At 36.3% G+C, this 26,801-nt stretch overlaps 1 protein-coding gene across 1 annotated transcript in view; it reads left to right on the plus strand.

Annotated features, from left to right (window-relative positions):
• Positions 1-5,704: 5,704 nt before the first annotated feature.
• The window catches only part of LOC125264078 (inactive ubiquitin carboxyl-terminal hydrolase 53), a 51,591-nt gene continuing 30,494 nt past the window's right edge, over positions 5,705-26,801 (plus strand). Inside the window, exons 1-9 of the mRNA XM_048183323.1 lie at positions 5,705-5,773; positions 9,367-9,459; positions 9,561-9,695; positions 11,223-11,336; positions 13,053-13,135; positions 13,293-13,395; positions 15,081-15,227; positions 18,879-19,028; positions 24,965-25,133. Of these exons, the coding sequence (XP_048039280.1) occupies positions 9,672-9,695; positions 11,223-11,336; positions 13,053-13,135; positions 13,293-13,395; positions 15,081-15,227; positions 18,879-19,028; positions 24,965-25,133 (790 nt within the window). The 5' untranslated portion in view covers positions 5,705-5,773; positions 9,367-9,459; positions 9,561-9,671. The remainder of the gene's footprint in view (positions 5,774-9,366; positions 9,460-9,560; positions 9,696-11,222; positions 11,337-13,052; positions 13,136-13,292; positions 13,396-15,080; positions 15,228-18,878; positions 19,029-24,964; positions 25,134-26,801) is intronic.

The raw sequence follows: 26,801 nt of genomic DNA on the forward strand, positions 1-26,801 counted from the left end.
GGATAACATGCCTACGTCTCCTTCGATTAAAAATAATGGCTAGTGCAGGGGCTGCAATATACTTAAACCTACTAACATCTGTTGCCATGATTTTTAGAATGACATTGCGAGAGGAAAAAAATTACATTTTAGTCGCACAATGTAAGTTAATGGAAACGCCGTCATTTCCCAACAGTTTTTTATCGACATTTAGAAAATATCGCAAAGGTTTTGTGCAAATCTGTAATAAAAACCTGGGTAATGTCTTGTCAGACACTACCTTTTCTATCTTTTTTACTTTTTTTTTTAATTAACTTTTACTTTTAAAAAAGTTACTTACTTTTATCTTCACCTTTTAAACATTATAGTTATATATCATGAGTGCATCTCATGAAAAAGGACCATATTGTACCTCAAAATCAAGAGAATTATTCAGTAGTCATGAACAACTGTACAAGTCATTAAGAAATCATGAAATTTCATTCTTTTTTTTTTCTGCAATACATAATGTGATATTTTATCACATTATGTGCTGAAAATACCACAGTGCAAAAAATCTTAATGGTCCTAAAGTATTTTTCATTGTGAAATATGACCTAGACAGTCCCATAAAGATTGAATCGGCTACTTTTGTGCTTATGTTTCTTAATTTGGCTTAAAATCAGAACAACTTACTAATAGATGATTAATATACTTTTCAGGGGGTTGAAAAAAAAAACATCTAAACGTGAACATCATGTTCTTCCAAACTAGTTGTTGTTGGCTCAAACTGGAAAGTGTTTGCAGAGGTGTGTCTCCAGGGCCAAACACAGAGCCTAAACCTGAAGACAAGAGCTGTTTAGCAACACTGTAGCTTAAGTGATCACCCTGGAATGTGTTCCTGTTGCAGACTGTGACCACATTATAAATGAGAGGCAACTCGCAGCCTCGAGTAGGTGTTTTTGCCTTGTTTACGTGCTGCTTTTTTTGTTAAATTTCAGCAGAAATACTGTTAGTGGGTCAGTGGTCAAACTGTGCTCTGTTTAACCTTAAAAACTACTTCTGAGTTGTTTGAATACCAGTGCGAATGAAATGCTGTTCAGCAGGTTTCCATTTCTGTCTGTTTCAGTCTGTGCAAAAAATTACCTACATCATTCTGACATTATGCTTTCTCAAGTTTTGCGACTTGCTCATTTGTTGATGTTTTTCTTGCTTTTCTGACTAAGCGACAGTCACAAGAGCTGGAGACAAGCATGGAGTTTATTTTGGGGAAAATATAATTTAACAACATTTTCTGAAACTGAATTTGGAACCAAAAGTATCTCCCACATTTTTGGCTCAATTTTCACCAAAACAAATGGTTCTGCCGTTGATCTTTTCCAGACCTCCACGCCACAATCTCCAAGCCAAAAACGTAATGTCCTGTACTTTTGTTAATATTGGTATCACAAGAATGCATTATTTCAGCATTGTCTCATAGAAAATCTTGTTAAAAAAAAAAAAAGCACTACTTAATATAAGATAAACCAGTATAAAGTTGTGGTAACTGTTTTAATAACTGAAACACTGCTGCATGATGGAGAATGGACTTTGAGTTCAGTCACTAATATGAAAAAGGTCATCGACCAAAAATGTAAAATTATTGTGATGTGTGTGTGTGTGTGTGTGTGTGTGTGTGTGTGTGTGTGTGTGTGTGTGTGTGTGTGTGTGTGTGTGTGTGTGTGTGTGTGTGTGTGTGTGTGTGAGTACTGTAGGTCTGAGAGTTTGTGTATGGTAAAACTCCTCCAATGTATGTGTCAGGGTGGAGAGCATGTTTTCTGATCCATGGGTGTGTTTCAAAATATTCCCTAGTTCCGTAATAAGTACACTGCCCAAGGGAGTCAGCCATTTCTAGTGCTGTCACATTGTCAAAATCATCCCTGGGCACTGAAAACTTTTCTACCTGGAACTTCCCTGAGTCCCCATGGATTTTACCCTGTGCGCTGCGATGAATGGAATAGGAATGCTAACAAGTAGCTTTATCCAGGTATTATATAGACCTCTTTGGTTGCAATGAAGATGTACGATGAACAAAACAATCTACACAAGAAGGATATTGTTAAAAGACAATTAATTTTCAGTAATATTCTGAAATATTATCAGAGTGCACCGACACTATCAGATGAGAGCAAAACTTGAACTGAATTGAGCTGGATAATGACACTATTGACTTCTGTAGAGCTGCTTAAGTTCATCAATTCTAATCAACTTTACAGTTTTTAATTGAATCATTTAACTAAATTAGGCTGAACAATGGTACTGTCTTCTGCAGAGCTGCTGAATTAAATTTGTTTTATAATTGATAAACCTTGCACCATCGACAGTTATTGAACTGAACTGAATCAACATTGAACTGACTCAAAGTGAAAAGCGACAGTATTGTCTTCTTAAGAGGTGCTTGTAGCTGAGCTGAACTTATTGATGAACTGCAAACAATTGTTGAACTGAATTGAATCAACAGTGGACTGAGTTGAGCTGAATAACAATATTACCTTCTGTAGAGGTGCTTTACTGCTGAAATTGAAGTTACATAATTCATTAATTTTGCAATATGAACACTGTCCCCCGGTTTCACAGACAAGGCTTAAGCTAGTCCTAGACTCAAATGCATGTTTGAGCTGTTTTACAGTAACTGAAAACAACTTGTACTGACATATCTTAAAATATGTCAGTGACATTGTTTTGTCTCAAGATGCACACCAGTAATGTTTTTTTTTCTAGTGTACGTTTATAAAAGCTACTTAAATATCTTAATTGAACTAAGGCCTAATCCTGGCTTAGGCTAAGCCCTGTCTGTGAAACCGGGCCTGTATGTTTCTGTTTATAAGCTGATTTGAAACAGTCTGTATTGTATAAAGCACTATATAAATACAAATTGACTTGACTTAAAGGATTAGTTCACTTCAGAATTAAAATTTCCTGAAAATTTACTCACCCCCATGTCATCCAAGATGTTTGTCTTTCTTTCTTCAGTTGAAAAGAAATTATGGTTTTTGAGAAAAACATTCCAGGATTTTTCTCCATATAGCGTAGGGCCCTATAATTTCCGCGATCACGGAATCGCGGACGGAATCGCGGAATCCATTCATAAAAACGGAATTTACTATACAACGTGGAATGTCACGGAATTTGTCAAATTTTTGATGAATAAATTAAAAGCAGGTCAGTACACTTAAATTAAATCGCGATATAGACTAGTGTCTGTGAATATTAAACCGCAAAAAGACAAATCTCTAGGCAAACCGTCAAAAAAACAGTTCGATTTAACTTGACAGAAACATATTACTGTTGTACAGTAGAATTTAGATAAATTAATTTAACAAATTATTAAAATATATTTTTAAACAATAATCTCAATGTTTCTTCCATGTTTTAATTTTAACAGTAAAGCTCTGTTGTGCAGCACATTGTTTGACAAAAAAAGTTTAATTTCATGATTAAAAGATAAATTAAATGGTATGCGTTCATTTGATTGCCAGAAAAATTTAAATACACAACAGAACTTCTGAAAAAAAAAAATCATAAAAATATATATTTTTTTAATAAATGAATATTGTTGTTTTTAAGAATTCAATTAATTAGACATGCTTTTTGATCATTAAAATGGAATTAAACCATTAAAATGGAATCCAGAAAACAGAATTTGGTAAAAATAAAATTTGAGGGGAAAGAATAAAATGTTTATCATAGGGCCCTAAAAAAATGTTTTTTGTTTTGTTAAACTTTTATTAAATTGTTGGTAAATTGGACAAGATTCATTATTTCAATTAATTAGACATGCTTTTTGATTACTAAAATTTAATTTAACCATTAAAATGTCAAAAAATAAATAAAACGGATAAAACGGAATTCAGAAAAATTGAAACGGAATTTGGGAAAAAATAAAACGGATTGCATAGGGCCCTAATAGTGGACTTCAGCGGGTTACAAGGAATTGAAGGTCCAAATTTCAGTTTCAGTGCAGCTTCAAAAGACTCTATATGATCCCAGACGAGGAATAAGGGTCTTAACTAGTGAAACGATTGGTCATTTTCTAAAGAATAAAAATGTAAATACTTTTTAACCACAAATGCATGTCTTGCACTGCTCTGCGATGAGCCACGCATTACGTAATCACGTTGGAAAGGTGGGCGGAAGTACCACGGTAGGGCGAAAAACATCTCATATTCTCTACTCCAGCTTCAAAATTTGTTTTCAAAAGGGCATTTGACTTAGTCTTTGCACGTTCACTTTGTAGACACTTGCTCGGTACTTTCGCCTACGTCATGCGTGACCTTTCCAACGTAATTGGGTTAATGCATGGCGCATCGCAGAGCAGTGCAAGATGAGCATTTGTGGTTAAAAAGTGTATACATTTTTTTTTTTTTTTTTTTTTTTTTTAAAAATGACCAATCGTTTCGCTAGACAAGACCCTTCAGCTGGATCATGTAGAGCCCTTTGAAGCTGCCTTGAAAATTTGCAATTTGGACCCGTTGTAACCCGTTGAAGTCCACTATATGGAGAAAAATCCTGGAATTTCCTCAAAAACCTAAATTTCTTTTCGCCTGAAGAAAGAAAAACATCTTGGATGACATGGGGGTGAGTAAATTATCAGGAACTTTTAATTTTGAAGTGAACTAATTCTTTAAAACAGTTATGCTTATCACGTTGGGATTGACTCATCGTAATGTGAAAGGTATCAAGGCCATTGCTAGTGGCTGAATTTGTTTTCACTGCACGATATACTGATTTTCAGTTGTAAGCAACAAAGAAGCTGCCATTGTATATTTTCGGTCTGTTATTGCTTTTCTGTGCACTTGCCAAGACCGTGATGTCATTCTGCTCCTGTTGGGCAACATCACCTTGCTTGCACCTTACATACCGTAGAAACAAGTTTGTGCAAAGTCGTAAAAAAGTTAAACAATAATGTTATTCAGCTCAGCAGTGCCAGTTGAATGAGCTGACCTACTGACTTTTGCACAGAACGTTTGAATGTTTAGCCACTCCTCCCGTTGGTGATTTATAAGGAAGCGTTTATAATGACAAGGGTTTCTGTGTTGTTTTTGCTGTCTCAATTTGCAGGAATCAATGTATGTGATTAGTCAGGCTCACATTCAAAGTGTAGATTCATTTGGAGTGAGGCATGTTCATCGCTTCAAGAATTCATGCATTTGCTTCTCTCCACAGAGTGAGTCCTACTCATCCTAAGGCTGATGTCCTTCAAGAGTAGCGTCAGAAACATGGACGACCCTTTAAAGGTTGACTGATTCCAGCTGACACCTCCATGAGTGCTTTATAACTATGCTGCGAGTCACTAGAGGCCTTATGGCCACAGTATCCGCCAACAACTCGCCAAATTCCCCAACTCATTTCAGGGAATGATCAAACCATCCTGTCTAGGACATACACATCAAGATACCTCTTACATACAGGTCAGTTTAAATAAATTAAGTAAATAAATAAAGGCTTCTACTCAATGATTTACTGGGATTTGTAGGAAACGGACCTTTAAAATCCTCAAGTTAAACAGTCATAATGACCTTTTCCCAACAATTCCATCTTTGGTTTGTGAAATTATTACTTGAAATTACAACTCAAACCTTCTTTAACAAGCAACTGTTCATCAGCAGGAAGGCAAATACCCCAAATCCAATGGCATGGGTCAAGTTCTTCAGGAGACCAGGGGGCAATCTTTCCAAGTCTTACCAGCCGGGATCTATGATGTCCTTGGCCCCCACCAAGGGACTACTGAAATGAGCCGGGACAGAACAGCTGCTTCCTCAACAGTGCAGTGCAGGTACGTGTTTGATTCAAAGCTAAAGGAACAGTTGCATAAGCAATTCTGTTTTATTCACCTATAATAGCCTACTGTTTTCTCAAAATAAATAGCCTTTACAAAATGTAAGTCTAAATTTAATACATTTAAAATATTGAATGAATTATGGAAAATGTTGTGTATATACTAAATTATTTTAATTATGTATTTACATTAAATTAATTTTATGTTTTTGTCAAAATGTATCAAATGGAACTCGCCTCAAGGGAGCTTGTTTTTCACTCTATTCATCCATTTATCTCTCTATCCATCTATCTTTCCATTTATCTATCAATCGATATACACACACTACTATTCAAAGTTTGGAATCATTAAGATTTTTAAATGGTTTTTGAAAGAAGTCTTATCCTCACCAAGGCTGCATTTATTTGATCAAATATACAGTAAAAACGTAAAATTGTGAAATTTTATTACAACTAAATAACTGTTTTCTATTTGAATATATTTTAAAATGTAATTTATTCCTGTGATGCAAAGCTGAATTTTCAGCATCGTTACTCCAGTCTTCAGTGTCACATGATCCTTCAGAAATCATTCTAATATGCTGATTTGCTGCTCAAGAAACATTTCGTATTGTTATTATCAATTTTGTAACCGGTTGTGCTGCTTACGTTTGTGGAAACCATGATACATTTTTTACACAGCATGCGTTTTGAAATATAACAAAGTAAATGTTTTTGTTGTAGGCTTTGATTAATTGAATGCATCCTTGCTCAATAAAAGTATTAATTTCTTTTAAAAAGATAAATCTTACTGACCCCAGACATTTGAACTGTATATATTCCCAATTGCCTTTTTCACACCGTAATACCCTGGTATTTATACCCATGGTACTTTGAGGTACTGTATATGAATATGGTAATCGTTTTACCATATTGTTAAATCATGAACATAATGACATTTAACATGGCTTTATTAGCATTCACTGTCTTATGGCTTAAAGGATTAGTTCACTTTCAAATGAAAATTACCCCAAGCTTTACTCACCTTCAAGCCATCCTAGGTGCATATGACTTTCTTTGTTCTTATATGAAATATTAATAAACATCCTGACGCATCCGAGCTTTATAATGGCAGTGAGCGGGATCAATGATCGGATGCACTCAAGAAAGTGGATCCATCCACATCCATCCATCATAAACGTGTACTCCACAAGGCTCCGGGGGGTTAATAAGGCTTTCTGAAGCGAAGCGATGCATTTGTGTAAAAAAAAAAAAAAAAAAAACCATATTTAACAAGTTATGAAGTAAAATATCTAGCTTCCACCAGACGGCCTTCCGTATTCGTTACGAAGAAAGTGTAAACTGGCGTCACGACAGTAGTGTAAGCTTTGTGAACTGCAAGAGTTTTACTCTTTCTTCGTACAATGAATACGGAAGGTGGTCTGGCGGAAGCTAGATATTTGACTTCATAACTTGTTAAATATGGATATTTTTTTACACAAACTCATCGCTTCGCTTCAGAAGGCCTTTATTAATCCTTATGATGGATGGATGTGGATGGAAGCACTTTCTTCAGATCATACTCACTGGTCCCGTTCACTGCCATTATAAAGCTCGGATGCGTCAGGATATTTTTTAATATTTCTCAGATTGTGTTCGTCAGAAAAAGAAACTCATATACACCTAGGATGGCTTGAGGGTGAGTAAAGCTTGGGCTAATTTTCTTTTGAAAGTGAACTAATCCTTTAAACTCTGAACAAAACTAAATGCTGTTACCTAGTTTGACATATACATAGAAAAGTCAGATTGTCTGGACTTACCACAATAACATAAAAATATCACCCACCCCCCTAAACATACTTGATTAGCTTATGACTCACATTGAGTTCTGACCACAGCAACCTGTCATCTCCTCCTCAGAGTATTTATGGCATCCCAGCTCCACCCATCATCCCCCAGATCTTGCTCACAACAGTGTTTGTCATGATCCCAGTCCGCTAGTTACTGCGAGCCAGTTTTCCCTCTTGGATGGGATTGTGGACATTATGATTGAGTGTATCTCTGCCTCGCTCTGTTATCTTGTTCCTGTACTCATCACCATGGAGTGAGGAGGTCATACTCAGACTAAGTTGTCTGGGGCCTAAGGGAAAGACACTGAGTGAAGAGTAACCTTACACTGCCAGTCTAAACACATACACAGATGAACAGCTCTCACCCCTCATCCTCTGTCATGAGCCTAATCTCCCTTAAGCTCTTCCACCAAGCAAGGACAATGAGTCATATTTCTCAGAGTTTTAAGGACATAATGACTCCTTATAAGAAAAGGCAAAAAAAATGTGTGGCCATCGGATGTTGACTTTAAGGTTGTCACTTTGAAGCATCATGCAAACCCAGAAGTAAGTTTTAGGAGTTTATAAGGATACATTGGAGGAGAAGCATACCATTTAGAGAAGTTCCCAGACAGCATTTTGAGGCAGCACATTTCTGACAGGAAGGCTGTTGCAAACAGTATGCGGCAAATTATGCTGCCCTCTAGAGTGATGCCAACTGTGTTTTTTAACGTTAACTAAAACTAAAACTACTAAAGATTCTTTTTGTTAATTAAGAAGGTCCTTAAGAAGTCTTAAAATGTGGTAAATTCAGTTTTTAAAGTCAAATTTAATGTCATAAAAAGCCTTACTTTTTAAATATCTTAAGTAGGGATGTTCCCAAATTCGGAAAGGCATGGAAAATTAATAATCTACATTCTTAAATCCTACCCCATACCTAAACTTAAACGCTACAACAAAAAGTTGTAACTTCTTCCTGAGTTTCTCCATCAGTGTCTGACTCCGGTTTGAACAATGTAAGGCTGAACACCGTTATTGACAATCATCATTTTGGCTGCGTGAGATTCTCAAACTTTGTCGTGAATCTTTGAGCAACCGAAGCACAAGGTTGCCAGGTTTTCACAACAAAACCCGCCCAATTGCTACTCAATACTAGCCCAAAGGTAAAGGTTCCCTAGGTAAAATTCACATTCCAGGGGCGAAATATGTTATTTGGGGTTGCTGCGACCCGCGACATGAAAAACAACCCAGTGTTAAAGTAGTCCAATTCCACGGGAAAACCACGGACTTGGCAACACTGCCGAAGCACGAGCTGTCAAAGCTCTGCCCTCTTCTGGAAAGTGGGCCGGGAGTAGCAGCTCATTTGCATTTAAAGGGACACACACAAAAACAGCGTGTCTTTCCTCACACCCAAATAGGGGCATATTTGACAAGCTATAATAAATGATCTGTGGGGTATTTTGAGCTGAAACTTCACAGACACATTTTGGGGACACCAGAGAATTTTATATTACATCTTGTAAAAGGGGCATTATAGGTCCCTTTTAAAAAATGACAGTGTGAACGCTAAGCAAACCAAGACTAAATGTATCATTTTCTTTTTTTGGTCCAGACCAAAAGAACCAAGACAACTGAACTACAAATGTGAACACACCCTTAGAAAGTAGCTGCCTATGTAGACAGTTGACTGTGAGGCAGCTTGAAGCAGAGCTAGAGTAAATGTGTGTCATTCATTGAGGTGAGGTAATTCTAAATCTGAATTTCCTGTAATTCCATGTACTAGGTGCTTTGGCACCTCGATATCTTCAGACGGAGTCTTCGTCAGCTTCCAAACCACTACTGCTTGGGGGACTCCTGCATCTTTTGCGCTTTGAAGGTATTCTCATGGCCAAACACATCATAAAACAGTATTTAATACTTTCTTTTTAAAAAAAAGTTTGTGTCAGTGTTAAAAAGCACTTCATGTATGTTTTCCAGGGAATATTCTGTCAATTCCAGCACAGCCGAGAGCGAGCGTTACCCTCAGATAACCTGCGCAATGCCCTAGCCGAAACCTTTAAGGATGAGCAGCGTTTTCAGTTAGGCTTCATGGATGATGCTGCTGAGTGCTTCGTAAGTGTCTTTGTGTGTGATATTTCTGAGTCAGACTCACAGGAACGTGCTATGACATGCACAAATGTGTTGACATGTAGGGTTTGTGTGTGAAATAATAATAATATATATAAAAGCTTTTTTAACCTTCTGATGCATGCTGCCCACTGATGCATGCTGTATCACTCTCAGAATTAATAATTTGGAATAATTAATTCCATATTATTAGATATAGAATCTTTGTTTTAGTTTTGAAGTTTAAAAAAACAAAACATTAAGATCAGTGTTATTGTGAACTAAAACAAAAACTATTCAAAACAATTGTTGTTAGTTGAAATAAAGATAAAATGCAACAAAATATTAATATCAGATGAAAACTAAAATTAATAAAACTGACATAAATTAAAGCTACATAGAAATATTTAATATGAAAGTGCATTACAATCAATGCAACATATCAGACATTTGATATAGCCCAGGAATACTTCTTCTTTACTAGATAAATGTAGAATTAGACTGTATAAACATCTTTATCACATTTAATTTTACCAGTCTTTTTGATTTTGTGCAGGCTATTGGTACTCTTTGGCAATGTGACCTCTCTAATTTTTAGACAATTTGTCACATTTGTGGATAATATCCAAACCAAGTGCTTAATTTAATGTGGTCATTTTGTTTGTTGTCTTTTTATCAAGAAATAAAAGGCAATTTTCAAAACTGATTTCCAAATGAAGCTCAGCTGCTATTATGTACGGTATGCACAGCACAGTTCATGCACTCTTGTCCTAATGTCTCTCTCTCTCTGGAAAGCTGAAGTAAGCATGTTTACCCCTTCGGTATGTGCTGGATTTCTCTTAAGGCCACGTAATTGCAGTAAACCTGCTTAGCACTGGGACCTGTAATCATTTTCTGTTTAGCACAGCAGGACTGTGGAGAGTCAGTCATTACCTCAGTAAAAGTCCATTTACAGTGCTACCCTAAACAACACAATCAATGAATGATCTCTATCAAAGCAAGCCTTGAGTGCACGGATGCATTCACGCTGCTCTCACAGTCAATGCAGGTTCTCTATCAGCGCTTGGCTAGAAAGGCTATCCCGCCAGTGCTTTTGTCTATTTTTCCAGGTTGCCTTTTTATGCTGAACTAGGACTGTTCAAAATAAGCTAATCTTTACTGGAGAAAATTAATCTTAAAAATAAAATCAATCTTGCCTCCTTTCAAAAAGCAAATTGTCCCAGCTCTATTGGTGTTACTAAATGTACCCACGGTTCTCAGGTTTGAAAGGGTGTATTTAAGCAGATAATAGGCTTGGGGAAAATTACTAAAGCTTAGACTGCATTCAGTTAATGCCGAGGTATCATTGTACCAGTCCAAACAAATCCATTGTGTTTATATCTGGTAATATAAGAAATTATTGTTTTCATATCTATGAATCTGTAACATAATTACTGTATGTGTATGTATGTATGTATGTATGTATGTATGTATATATATTGTGGAAAATGCCTCATGACACACACAAACTGTAGGCTTTTGTATTTTTCATAGGAGAACATTCTAGAAAGGATTCACCTGCACATCGCGCCAGATGCCGAGACTGGCGCTTGCTCATCCAAATCTTGTATCACTCATCAGAAGTTTGCTATGGAAGTTTATGAACAGGTATTGTAGCTTTTTAATACTCCTTCACACAAACGTGTATGATGCACAGACGCGCCTCCTGTGAGTAACAGAGAATTGATCGCTGTCCTGCAACAGCGTTTTTCAATCAGTCGGGTACCGTGGGCGGAATACTCATAGGGAATACTAATTCAGGATCCATTCCCTCTCTCTCCTTCTCCTGAGACATGGGAACAAAACCCTTATAAAAGTATTGTGATGGTATTAGATAGAGTTGTCAATAGTACCGACTTTGGTACCAGTTGGTACTGAAATTTAAAAAATGTGACGCTTTGAGCACTGGCCATTGTGTTGACGCGCTGATCAGATATGTCTGTGATTGGCTTCAATGATCAACGCATGGGAGTGTTTGAATTTGAAAGCTTTTTGAAAGCAGGCATCTATCAGCGGACTGGTCAGTGATTTCAAATGCTCCCGTGTGTATCTGTGTAAGCGCTCGGGTGAAGAGCATCATTGATGACTATTTACAACATTTTTGAAGCATTGATCATTAAAGCCAATCACAGACATATCTGATGAGCGCATGAACACAATGGCCAATCAGAGGTGTTTACGAATCCGCTCAACAGCGCTCAAAGCGTCACATTTCTAAAATATAAGTACCGAAGTCGGTACTTTTGAGAACTCTAGTATTAGACATTAATAACATGGTACACCTGATGTATACAGTGTGTCATATAAATTAAAAGAAAACGTTTTTTAAGAAATAATACTTTTATTAGGCAATGATACATTAAATTGATCAAAAGAGACAGTAAAGACTTTTACATTGTTTACAAAATATTTCGGTAACACTTTACAATAAGGTTCATTAGGTAACAGTAGTTAACTACATTAGTTAACATGAACTAATATTGAACTGCACTTATACAGCATTTATTAATCTTTGTTAATGTTAATTTCAACATTTTACTAAGATTTTAATATTATTAAAATCTTGTTATCATTAGTTAATGCACTGTGAACTAACATGAACAAACAATGAACAACTGTATTTTTATTAACTAACGTTAGCGAAGATTAGTAAATACAGTAACAAATGTATTGCTCATGGTTAGTTCATGTTAGTTAATACATTAACTAATGTTTAAGTAATGAACCTAAAGTGTTACCAGTATTTCTATTGAAAATAAATGCTTTTCTTTAGAAATTTCTATTCATCAAAGAGGTTTCTGCAAAAAACTTAAGCAGCACAACTGTTTTCAACAGTTATTAATAATAAGAAATATTTCTTGCACAAAATCAGCATCATGTGACACTGAAGACTGGAGTAATGATGCTGAAAATTCAGCTTTGATCACAGGAGAAAATTATGCTTTAAAATATATTAAAATGGAAAAACCTTTTCTAAAAAAAAAATAATAATAATATTTCACAATATTACTGTTTTTACTGTATTTTTGATTAAATAAATGCAGCCTAAGAGACTCATTGCATAATACATAAAACCGTGGTTAAGCCATGGTACATTTTGTGCATAAAGCAACGTGCGATTTGCTGTTTGGACACAATAAATTATTCATTCTTGTTTTGCCCGGATAAGGAATTTTTAAATTGGCTACACCCTCAGGTTGTACACAGTATATGTGGGCTGAGTCATCTCTTACATCACATACAGTAGCGTAATTAAGGCTTTACATCATAAATTAGCATGCATCACTTGTAATTAATCGCTGCCTGTGTGTTGTTTCCCTGCAGTCAGTGTGTAGGAGTTGTGGTGCGTCGTCCGACCCGCTACCCTTCACTGAGCTTGTGCACTATGTGTCCACAACAGCCCTCTGGTAAGTGAGACCCTCTCCAGCCATCATGCCAGAAACTTGAGACGTGTTTTTGTTGGTATATTGACCTAAAAAATTAAAATACCTGAAACTTTGTGATTTTTATCATCAAATGGCTTTTTTATCTTGGTTTCTCTGTTCCTCTTTCTCCACACTCCAGCCAACAAGCCTTGGAGATGACGAGAGATGAAAGGTTACGGCCAGATATGTTTGGGGAGTTGCTACAAGCCGCCAGCACAGTTGGAGATACGCGGAACTGTCCGGTAGGTGTCTCGTAAAGTTGATTAATAATGTAAAATTTACCAGCTATTTTAGCCCTTAAAGGACACCGTCATGCACAGAGTATGATGGCTCTTTCTGTGATGTGATGTCATTAAGCACACACAAGGACAAACACGCGCACACTCCCTTCTTATCTGATATTCTGCAAGTGTAACACCTCCATGTGACGGCAAGCACCGAGATGAAACATGAGACCGGAACGTTCCTCTCGCATATCAACACATTCTGCATTTTTAAACGGGTGAAGTAGGAAGTCACATCGTACTAGACACTGTCCGAAGCAGCCATGCATCTCACTGAAGTAATGTTTGGTCAAAATGCCAGTTATGATAGTTAACTAAATCTAAAACTTAAAAAAAAAAAAATCATTACTTGACATAAAATAAAAGTTAACTGAAATAAAAATAAAAAAATAAAAAAAACGATTTTATTAAAGCTAATTGCCAACTCATTTAGTTTAGCTTGAAATACTAAAATAATTAACTAAAATAAAAAACTACATATTTAAAGAAGACATATAATTCAAAATTCACTTTTACATTGTTTTTGAACATATTTATGTGTCTGCAGGGTGAACACAGCAACCCTATTATGGTAAAAATGTTTCTACTTTGCTTGCTATTTTCTCCATAAATCAGAACAGTGTCTCAAAATGAGCCTGTTAGGAATGCATCCATTGTGGTATCACAGTGGATCACGCCCACGACGTGCGTCAGAACCGGCCCTATTAGCTCCCCTAAGTGAGCTGTACACAGTCCGCCATGTTTATCTCATGTTTATTGTTTGTTTCACATTTACAGCATAGACAGCAGCAGCAGATACTGTACATTAGGCTGCCGCTTTAATGCGCATACATATCAAATATATATTATATATATATATATATATATATATTATATATGCTATTTCTTTCCCAGCTGTTTACGTTCACAGACTTAACCGACTGCGTTTATGTGAACTTTGTGTGTATTTGACAGTTTAAGTGCAATAAGATGTGAAAGAGAACTTAGTTTAGTTCTCCAGTGCCGTGTGTGCACTCAGAAAACCACATATCAGGAGTTATTATAACTGATATGGCTTTAAAATGCATGCAACTAATACACTTTCATGATGACAAAGAACTGCAATGTCATGTGAGCGTAACCGTGGTTGATGATTATCAAAAACAAACAGATGTTTTGTTTGTTGTTGGCAGAGTACTCAAGGCACAAGCTGTAAAGGCTCTACCCTCTTCTGGAAAGGGGGGCGGGGAGCATCTGCTCATTTGCATTTAAAGATACACACACAAAAACAGCATGTTTTTGCTTCCACCCCAGAAAAGTGGCATTTATAGCATTGGGTATAATAAATCATCTGTGGGGTATTTTGAACTGATAGTTAACAGAAACATTGTAGGGACACCTGAGACTTATATTACATCTTGTAAAAAATGGCATTATAGGTCCCCTTTTTAAAAAAAAAAAAAGAAAATCTAATAAAAATAACAAACACAAATACACAATTAAAATAAAAAACCTGAAGTAAAATTAAAATGGAAACAAAATAACATAAATGACGACATTGGGTCACAGTCATTCCTGCAAATTTGCCATTGTTAGCCAAAGCCAAAAAAGCTAACGTGATGTTAAAAAAAACGAACAAATAATTATCACTATCCCTTCAATAGAGTAACTGTGGTCAGAGAATCAAGATCCGGCGCGTGCTGATGAACTCTCCAGAAATCGTGACCATTGGATTTGTGTGGGACTCAGAACATTCAGACCTCACTGAAGACGTCCTCCGCTCTCTCGGATCAAGCCTCAACCTCTCAGGGGTAAGAATAATATCTAGCAAATTTTCTCAAACACTTTGTTCCACCTGGTTAATTTCAACAAGACTCTTGACCCCGTCCTAAAGAATCAGACTACAAAAGCAGTACAGTACACCAGGGGATAATGAAACAATGCTTTGAAGAGCATTTTTGGTCTCGCAGAATAAAAGATTTGAAGAAAAATAAAGCTTTAATGTACTTCCAGATTGGTCAAATGTGTCAATTGATAAATGTGAATTGAGGATAAATAAAGCCTTCAATTTTACTTACTAAAAAGTATGGTGGCTGTATACCATGGTATGTACTACATGGTATTTAAAGGGATAGTTAACTCAAAAATGAAAATTCTGTCATCATTTATTCATTCCAAACCTGTAAGACTTCCTTTCTGGGAAACTAAAATATTTTTTCCGTCCATGCAATAGAAGTCAAAGGTGACCAAAACAGTTTATGTCTTACTGGTGTGGAGCAACATGCATGTGAAAAAATTATGACAGGATTTTTTTATTCTTGGTTGAACAATCCTTTAAATGCACATTAAAGAATCCAATCAAATCCCATGGAATTACCAAATTACGTACCCGTGGTACTTTTTTCTTTGTAGAGAAAAAATATGATAGTTGGTAAGGAGATTACTTTCCATATTTCATGCTTTGGAATTAGATTACCTAAATTGGTAAAATCTGTTATCTGTTCAGCTCAGTGAAGAAACATCTTATTCCTGGTTATTTTATAAAATATTGAATTCATAGGAAGCCTCCATCCAGATTAAATGGCTATAAAAAGCTTCTGACATCACCACGGTTGCTCTTTTTTCAGTTATTTTTATAGCACATCTGGTGCTGGTGTCATCGAGGCCGATTTATGGTGGTGCCTTGGACCATATGTATGAAATAAAGTAGGAGTTTATCCTCTTCATAAGACTGAGGTTGTGTAACTGCATCAGTGCCTGCATAGCCCACGCCTGATGACCAGAAAGCCACTGCAGTGGAAGGTCATCTGGCGTCCAAGTGTGTAGACGGCCTTCATTACCAGCCTTGTGTGTGGGAGTATAAAGTCATGTTTGAGAATTGTTTACCACCAGATGGCCGTTCTGTTTGTGCAGCTGTATGCATTTCAGATGGCTAAAATGCATCTGTAGATGACCTTACTAATCTCCTTACTTTTATAGAGCAGTCCAAACAAGCATAGTACAATTGTTTTTTTTGGCATCGACGATCTAGATTGGAGAAATCGGTTCTTTTACTCAAAACGATTGTCACAGATGCTAAATAGCTTTCATTCTTCTTTACTCCCACTTCCATGTTACAACCCTCCAGTATTGGATTAGTCTCAGCCGAAACCCCCCTGGACAAGTACAAAGGCTTTAATTCATTCCCTAGTTCTCCATATGATGGTGGAGACTTCAGAGTAAAATAGCTCCCCGCCTGCCTGCAGTCCATTGTTTCACGAGCCTCCGAAGAAAACCAGCTATTCAGGAATCGGGGTGGAGGAACAAGTGTTGGTTAAGCAATAGCTGCTTTATTTAAACTTGTTTCAGCAAATACATACTTTTGCATTTCGTCACCTACTTCTGACTTCTAATTCTGAAGACACTTCGATTGTACTCAGAGGACGGCAGTCTAGCACATGAAACTGAAATGCTGTATACTTGCACCCAAAAATTAAAGGAATAGTTCACCCAAAAATTAAAATTATCTCATGATTTACTCACCCTCAAGCCATCCTAGGTGTATATGACTATCTTCTTTCAGATGAACACAATCGTAGATATATTTAAAAATATCCTTGCTCCTCCAAGCTTTGTAATGGTTGGTTAAGGGGGGCCACATTTTGAAGCCAAAAAAAAAAAAAAAAAAGCATCCATCCATCCATCCAGGGGGTTAATGAAGGCCTTCTGAAACAAAGTGATGGGTTTTGTAAGAAAAATATCCATATTTAAAATTGATCAACTATAATAACTAGCATTCGGCAGATGGCCATATGCATTGATTTGCGGCGAAAGTGTGAATGTATGACGTATTGACAAACGCGGACACACAGATAGAGCAAAACAAAACACCGGTCACGAATTAGAAGTCTAAAACTATCATTTTTAAAGAGAAATGTCAGAGGATTTCGACATTAGAGAAGAGGACCTTGAGTTTGTTGCCCAGCCCAATTTGTTTGAACCGCCAGAGGCGTCTAAGCTTACAATACTGTTGCATCCTGCGTCACACATCGTGTCCGGGGTTACTCATTTGCCGCAAGTTGACTTGCACAGTATGTGTGCAGTCGTTCACCGAAGCTAGTGATTTGAATTAATAAAGTTTTAAAAATTTATATTTTTCTTACATAAATGCATCCTTTCACTTCAGAAGGCCTTTATTAACCCCCTTGAACCGTATGGATTACTTTTATTATGGATGGATGCATTATTTATTTATTTTTTTTTTTGCTTCAAAATGTGGCCCCTCTTCACCACTATTATAAAGCTTGGAGGAGCAAGGATATTTTATCTCTGATTGTGTAAATCATGGGATAATTTTCATTTTTGGGTGAACTATTCCTTTAAGAATATGTCGTCATTTACTCATGTTGTTCTAGACCCGTGTGATTTTTCTGTTTTTTCTTCCGTGGAACACAAAAGATGTTTAGTAGGATGTTTATGCTGCTCTTGTGTGTACAATAAAAGTAAATGTTGACCAGGAACTGTCGAGCTCGAAAACGGACAGGAAGTATGACGGATTGTGGTACTTGTTAAAGTGCTTATTTCTGTCATTTTTGGAGTTTGACAGCCCTTTGTCACCATCCACTTTCTCTACATGAGGAAAAAAAACCATATAAACATCCTGTCTAACGTCTTTTGTGTTTGACAGGAGAAAGAAAATCATACAGGTTTGAAAGATGTGATAATGAATAAATGATGACATGGTTTTGATTTTATTGAAATGGATTTTTAGCAAAACACTAAAACCAAAATTACGAAACTAAAATTTCAATAATTAAATTTGGGTAATTGAACTCAGTATGCTGTTCAGGGTGTTGTTCACATATTAACCAGTTGTTGTAAAGGTTTTCAGCAACAAGCCATTTTTTGATATTTCTAGCATCATTTTTGGTCACAGTAAAGTCCATCCACATTCCTGACATGTTGTAGTTTATCCACATTGTATAGTTTATCCACATTTTTAGTCAAAATACACCATTAGAGAAGCAATTTCAGTCAATGATTTTGGCCCTCCAAGACTATTTTGGCTGAATATTTTCGGTTGCCGAAATGTTGGTGATTCTTCAATTTTGGTAAACCTTCAATATTAGTAGAAAATGGTGCTGTAGGATTTTTGGGTAACACTCTACAATAAGGTTTCATTTGTTGACATTAGTTAACTACATTATAGTTATCCTGAACTAACAAATGAAAATACTTTTAAAGCAACATGTTAATTTTAACATTCACTAATACATTATTAAAACCAAAAGTTGCATGTGTTGATATTATTTAATGGACCTGAGCTAACATGAACTAATAGCCATGTTTGTATTAAATAACTTTAACAAAGATGAATAAAAACTGTATTAGATGTGTTGCTCATTAGTTAATGCAACATTAACTAATGGAACTTATTGTGGAGTGTTATGATTGTCTAAATAAATTTGCATTTGTGTTTGCAGCTCTTTTATCGTGTCACAGACGAGCGTGCGAAGAAGAGTGAGCTGCTGTTAGTGGGAATGATCTGTTACTCCAGCAGACATTATTGTGCCTTTGCCTACCACACCAAATCATCCAAATGGGTTTTCTTTGATGACGCCAATGTCAAAGAGGTAAGACTATACTTGCCTTTTATGGATTGAGTACTTTTGTCTATATATTTTCACAATTATAATTCAGAATCCTAGCAAATACCCATCAGACCTGGCATTGGCGATGTGCGTTATTAAACAAACATTACCTCCGTCCACACATTTAAATATCTAAACATTTGTACCATTTATTTCACTGATCACATGGTCGCTATTTCCTGTAACTTAACACTGCAGCTAATGTTTCCTCAATTCTCACACTCACTTGAAGAGTTTAAAGTACACTGACAAAAAAAAAAAAAACGTTTACACTCAAAAATTGCTATTAAATTTCACAATTAATTACAAAGAAACGAGAAGTAAAACATTTAGTTAAATGTGAATTTTTTTTTTTTTGAGGTAGAAAAAATGAAATAGTATTTTATTTGTATAACATACTTCAAAATAATCTTTGTTTTATTTATAACTTTGAAAAATCGTTTGAACAGTGCATGTCTCTTGGTCAAATCTTTGAAGTACAGACATTTTCTTCATGCCAAATATATTTTATCTTAATTTTGAGGTGAACATGTTATTGTCATTCTATTTTTACTTTAAGAAGATTCTTTTAAAGCATAGTTATTAAATTATGCCCTTAATGTATGTAATCACAAAGCAAACACTCATTATTACCTGCCTAAACAGTCACTATTAAATGCCACAAATAAAATATTTAGATAGAATCCAGTAATTATGAAACATATTGATATGCAGTGTAGTGGCCCGTATCTTTTCATCAATCTATCAGTAGTGTTGGACTTGCTTGCGTGTGCATTTCAGCTCTCGCTGGGCTAGTGGTGCCCGTCGCTGCCGCCAAGATGGATCACCCTCACATACACACAATATGTGCACTACAGTAGATGTTTGTGTGCTAACTTACAGTATAGAGAGCCAACCCAGTATGCAACCTAAGAGAAGTTATCACATTTTTATTTTTCAAATGCCTTTACTTTATTACGGCAGTTTTATTGATTTGTTTTTTAAAGCATGTCTTAATTAATCTTTTATACAATTTGTCTGCTCTTATTTGCTTTGCATTTTGACCAACACGGTCTCATTGGAAAAATGTGAGTCTACTTACATGTTTACAAAACTCAAATGTACCAATACATACAAATCACTGCAGTTTCCAGCTGAAATGAACACTAGAGGCAATAAAACGGCAACAACTTTTATTGCTTTTCGCACACATTATGATTACAGTGGCAGATTATCAATTAATACTTATTTTCATGTGGTTTCTTGCACAATACAATGTTATGACCTCAAAACCTGTTATGTATGACCAGGGCTTGACATTAACTTTTTTGATCACCAGCTACTGTGGCTAGTGGTTTTCCAAAGTTACTAGCCGCTCAGCATTTTCACTGGCCACAATTTGAATCAATACCATGGGGAAAAACTGCCATATAGATATAGATTTAATATTATCTCATACATGGGCGACATTTGACTCTCGAGTTGGGGGGGGGACAAGATTTTTGTTTTTGTTTTGTTTTTTGCAGGTATAAAATGTATTTTTGTACCTGCATCAGCAAATTATTCGCAGAAATTTTAAGCAAACAAGTTTAAGTTTGCATGTTGTTTATTTATTCATTTATTTAATAATTTACTTCATTTTATTATCACGGGATATGACGCGGACGATATGTGAATCAGTGTCCATCATTTTGCGAGCAACTGGTGATAAAGAAAAATATTGCAATATTGAAAATATTTCCATTTTAAACAATGAAGGTGAGCCAATTGATATCACACAAACAATGTGCAAACTTTGCGTGAGAGTTATGCGGGTGAAGAAGTCTCAAACGCAAGTCAATTATTCACTACAGAAAATGAAAGTAAAAACTGGCCGAGCATTTGGCACGCTGTATTAACGGAGCATGTTCTCTTGGAGACAATGAGAGATGAATCTAATTTATTTCTCTTGTGGACCATAGTGAGAAAAAAATCTGTATTTTTCATGAATCAAGAAGTATTTCGTGTTAAAGGTGCCATCGAACATTTTTTTTACAAGATGTAATATAAGTCTAAGGTGTCCCCTGAATGTGTCTGTGAAGTTTCAGCTCAAAATACCCCATAGATTTTTTTTAAATAATTTTTTTAACTGCCTATTTTGGGGCATAATTAGAAATGCGCCGATTCAGGGTGCTGGCCCTTTAATTGCTCGTGCTCTCTGCCCACAGAGCTCATGCTTGCCTTAAACAGTGCATAAACAAAGTCCACACAGCTAATATAACCCTCAAAGTGTTTGTCATGCAGCATGTCTAATCGCGTAAGTATGGTATTTATTTGGATGTTTACATTTGATTCTGATGAGTTTGAGGCAGTGCTCCGTGGCTAACGGGCTAATACTACACTGTTGGAGAGATTTATAAAGAATGAAGTTGTGTTTATGCATTATACAGACTGCACGTGTTTAAAAATGAAAATAGCGACATCTCTTGTCTCCGTGAATACAGTAAGAAACGATGGTAACTTTAACCACATTTAACAGTACATTAGCAACATGCTAACGAAACATTTAGAAAGACAGTTTACAAATATCACTAAAAATATCATGTTATCATGGATCATGTCAGTTATTGTTGCACCATCTGCCATTTTTCCCTATTGTTCTTGCTTGCTTACCTAGTCTGATGATTCGGCTGTGCACATCCAGACGTTAATACTGGCTGCCCTTGTCTAATGCCTTTCATAATGTTGGGAACATGGGCTGGCATATGCAAATATTGGGGCCGTACATATTAATGATCCCGACTGTTACGTAACAGTCGGTGTTATGTTGAAATTCGCCTGTTCTTCGGAGGTCTTTTAAACAAATGAGATTTATATAAGAAGGAGGAAACAATGGAGTTTGAGACTCACTGTGTGTCATTTCCATGTACTGAACTCTTGTTATTTAACCATGCCGAGGTAAATTCAATTTTCAATTCAATGGCACCTTTAAACAAGCTGTTTTTAATGGAGGAGTATCCTATCTAACTAATATTTTATTATCCTAGCAGCGCGCAGGTTATGTGGTGATGTGCTATGATATCGCGGGGCAAATTAATTGCAATATTAATAAGTAGCATAATAATAAGAAGAAGAATTTAATAGCCCTGCATGTACGCCACTGTGAAGGGATAAATGGCATTCAGGCACGGCATCAAAGCGATTACCCGTTTTATCCAAATCCACATTCATGGACCGTTCAGTGTTCAGTACTGCAATGTCCCAGTCTCTCTTGTCTCATTTGTTTCTCATGTGTTTTCAGTCGGCGCAAGCATGAAATATTTACTAGACTGTGGACTAGCTTTGACTCTCTGAACAGTGGCCGCGTGCAGATGATTTTTTATGACCATGCGTGTGCATGCGCAGAACGCGTCTTTCCACGCTCAAGGGCAAAAGAGTATCTTTGACAGGCTCCCGTACTCAACTGTGTGCGAGATGGAGTGGAACACGGGAAATGAAGTATACCTAGGCCTTAACTGCTCCAAATTGAAAAATATGCCCCCCCCCCCCTCAATGTCACCCATGATTTCATAATTTGGCAGGAGGTGTATTAAGCTGCTGTCACTTTAAGACCTGACGTACGGATCCATTATACTGTTACACATAATGATTGTGTTTAGGTGAATACTCGCCAAGACTTAGATTTTGACATTATTTTGTGTGTATTTGACTGTTTAAGCATGAAAAAGAACTCAATTTAGTACCGAGAGGCGGCTTCTACAATACGTGCAATCCCACTCCGAAATTCAAGCCCTGTGTCTACTCACTGTCGGAGAGATCAGAGAGCGAGAAAGCGCAGCTGGTATCATGCATCTATTCTGTGGAAAACGAGTAGGCCTATTAGAAGCGTAGTATCAATATGAATCGAAAAATCTGTATTTTTGACAACACCACATTGCACTTAATTTATTATTTCAGATGACTTTTTAAAAGACTACAATTGAAAAATGTATATATTATATAAAATTCAACCAGCCGAAATGGCTAGTAGGAGTGACTGCGTTACACGCCACTGCTGAAATCCACCCGCATATGGCGGTTGGCGGGTGTTTTCAAGCCTTGTGTATGACCTCAAAAACAATGTTATGACCTTTTTACCATAGTGTGTGATTTGTAAACTAATGCATTTTGACGTTTACATCACATAACCAGTTCCATATGTTTGGCTTTTCTGACATACCAAACTTGCTCGGTAGCTCACCTGATGCAACATTGCACTTATGATGTGGAGCACTCGAGTTTGAGTCCCGTGAAACATGAGTCACGATAAAAAAGAGTGCAAAGACTTGTACAAGCTAGACGTTTGTGAGGGATGGATTTTTAAATCCTGCTCCTGCCCACTTCCACAAGATTCTGTCTAAATCCCAGCAAAAAATGTTACATTTTATCCCACTCCCACCCGAAACTTTCACGTTTACTCCTGTTCCCACCCGCAACAGCCTGTAGGAAGAGGTCTAGATTCTCTGGTTCTGGTGTCTATAGGCAATTTCTTCAAATTTCCACACACACAACGCTTCAGATTTCCAGTGACAGACTTGTGCGTGCTGTTATTATTAGATAATTATATTTTGCGGGAGCCCATGAGTCATTTCTTTTTCCCGCTTCCCACGCACATATCAGTATCTTCCCTCCCACACCCGCACTCAGCAATTTAAACTCGTCCCGCGCCAGACTCTGTTGCGTCGGGTGCAGACCTCCAGTACGAGCAAGCTAAAATGGCATGGTTGCTTCAGCAAATGTGTTTTATGTAACGTTTGCTTTTAACACTATTGGGTATGTTTATGGTTTACTGTAGGTAGTGGTACGTTATTTTCAAACACTATTGACCTTTAGCATTAACCTTTTAGCACCACTCACGGGACATTTTCATTTCTGAACTGCCTCAATACGTACAACAACCAGCGTAATAAAACGTGACCATATTCACGTTCATCTGTTTCGGATAAAACTGAACATGCACCACCTACTGGACATTTCAATGTTGTGAAACATGCAAGATTTTAATTATAGGCCTATAATTAATTGTATAATAGACCTAAAAAATGTTTAAAACATTTTCAAAGATAGCTAATAGCTTAATCTTTTATTATCCTCACAGCATGTATAATATTAATTTAATAATAAAAGAAGACAAACCTAATAGTTATAATAATAATAGACTAGAAGAATGTAACTGGCCTACATTAATTGGAAATACCAAATCCTCTTAATATTGCCAAGATTTGATGCTTTTGACAATATCTCTGGCTATCGTCGATACGTGATCATTGTCTGTTGACGCAACCTGGGTTACCGCAAGTGTGATTGATGTGACATCACACACGCAGAGCGTGTGCGCAAAAGTTTTAATCGGAATGTATATAAAACACATATAAACGGATATTTGAATCAGATTACAATGTTTAGAGTACACGAAACAGATCTGCAATCGGATTCAATTCATAAACTGATAAAACTGAACATGCACCACCTACTGGACATTTCAATGTTGTGAAACATGCAAGACGTAACGTAATATAATTTTGCAGAAATGTTGTCACAGGCACATTTATTCAATGAGCCTGGGTTGCTTTTGACTGTTCAGGTAATTTGTTTCTTTAATGGGAAGCACTGCGTCAACATCCTGCTTGCTGACTTTTCCTGCTTTTCACTCTCTCACTTGCTTGCTCTTTCTCTTCTGTCTGTTAATTAAGAAGGAAGGTTACATCTGTTTGCCTGGAGAGACTTTGTAGTACAGCCTGCATACTCTTACCTAAGCCTTCCTGAGGCATGCTTGCCTTCACATCTAATAATAATCTAACACTTCAGATAGCTCATCTCTTTTTCACTGCTGTCTGTTTCACATCTGTACTTTTACTAACAATACTAAATAACTGTATAACTTTTTTTTCTTTCTTTCTTTCTTTCTTTCTTTTTTTTAGGTGGGATCCAGGTGGAAAGATGTGGTCACCAAATGCATCAGAGGTCACTTCCAGCCTTTGCTTTTGTTCTACACTAACCCTGATGGCAGTGCTGTGATAACAGACGAGGCCCAGCGGACCAACAGCAGTGCCACCCAAAATAAGAGCTCAATCAATGGAGACGCACCAGGTAGAAAACCTTTCAATGCAGTTCTTTTGTTTTCAGGTAAATTCAACACAAAAAAGAATTTTGTTGGAGAGCAGATGATTCTGCTTTGACTTATTTTGAAACTGCTATTGTTGTCAGTGAAAAAAAAAAAAAAAGTAGAAATCACCGTTACATATAATAAGATATTAAATAATTATTTTTAATTAATCACAGGTAACTAATTAATACATTAACAGGCCCAAGTTTCTGATGGTGTCTTTCTCAAAAATTGCTGCTCACAATACAGTCTCCCAAAAAATATAATAAATAAAATAAAAACATAATTAAATAAATAATTTTGTTTTTTGTTTTTTCTTCAAAATTCTGTTTTGTTAGGAGAGAGGATAATGGCAGTATGAATCTGTCTAATGCTAGTATCGATTAGCACCAATTGAGCATTGTTTGCTATTTTTAGCCAATGTATATGCAATTCAATCTGTATATAACGTTGTACGTCACAAATACAATCTTGAATCCTAAATCAATGCTTGACCAGTTCCACTAGTATTGGTAGTAAATCTAAATGTAAACCTTGCATCACTAACAATGGCTACGTTTACATGCACCCAAATAATCCATTTGTAATCGAATTGACGGCTAAATCGGATTGAAAAACGTTCACATAAACACCTTAATCGATCCGATTGAGCTCGATCCGAATGAAATTTCGATCGGATTGGAAGTGGTGGTTTATTTCTTTTCTAATCCAATCCAACAGCAAAAAATTAACATGTAAACGCTTGAATCCAACTACTTTCTCAATTGTATTCAGAAGTCTCTGGGGCACATGCGCAGTGAAATGTTGATACGCAGTGCGCAAGTTCACGTTCACGTCTTTAAAGACCTGTAAAGATGTATGCCAACAGGCAGTGGCGTAGCTGTATTCCTTCATCATAATATTGGAAATCTTTCCGTTTTAAAACAAGAAGAGCCAATGAATATCACACAAGATGCAACGTGCAAACTTTGCGCAAGAGTTATGCCGGTGAAAAAGTCTCAAACTCGGTCAATACAGAAATTGAAAGTAAAAAGCTGCCTGACGCGGCAATAACGGAGCATATTCTCTCAGAGACGAATTTCAACATAATATGCTGATAACGGTATATAACTCTTAATTTATTCCATTATTTCTCTTGTGGCCTGTACATATAGACTAGTGAAACAAATGAGAATTAATAGTATTTCGTGTTAAACAGGTTGTTTTTTTTAAATCCGGTGCTTGAAGTAAAGCTGCGCTTAATTTTCATTGATGACTGCGGTGTTAAATATTATAGCCTACACTCTTAATAATTTTAATTATAGGCCTATAATTAATTGTATAATAGACCTAAAAAAATGTTTAAAACATTTTCAAAGATAGCTAATAGCTTAATCTTTTATTATCCTCACAGCATGTATAATATTAATTTTTAATAATAAAAGAAGCCAAACCTAATAGTTATAATAATAATAGACTAGAATAATGTAACTGGCCTACATTAATTGGAAATACCAAATCCTCTTAATATTGCCAAGATTTGATGCTTTTGACAATATCTATGGCTATCGTCGATACGTGATCATCGTCTGTTGACGCAACCTGGGTTACCGCAAGTGTGATTGATATGACGTCACACACGCAGAGCGCGTGCGCAAAAGTTTTGAACGGAA

The sequence above is a fragment of the Megalobrama amblycephala genome, linkage group LG3 (genome assembly GCF_018812025.1).
Source record: "Megalobrama amblycephala isolate DHTTF-2021 linkage group LG3, ASM1881202v1, whole genome shotgun sequence".
NCBI classification, from domain to species: Eukaryota; Metazoa; Chordata; class Actinopteri; order Cypriniformes; family Xenocyprididae; genus Megalobrama; species Megalobrama amblycephala.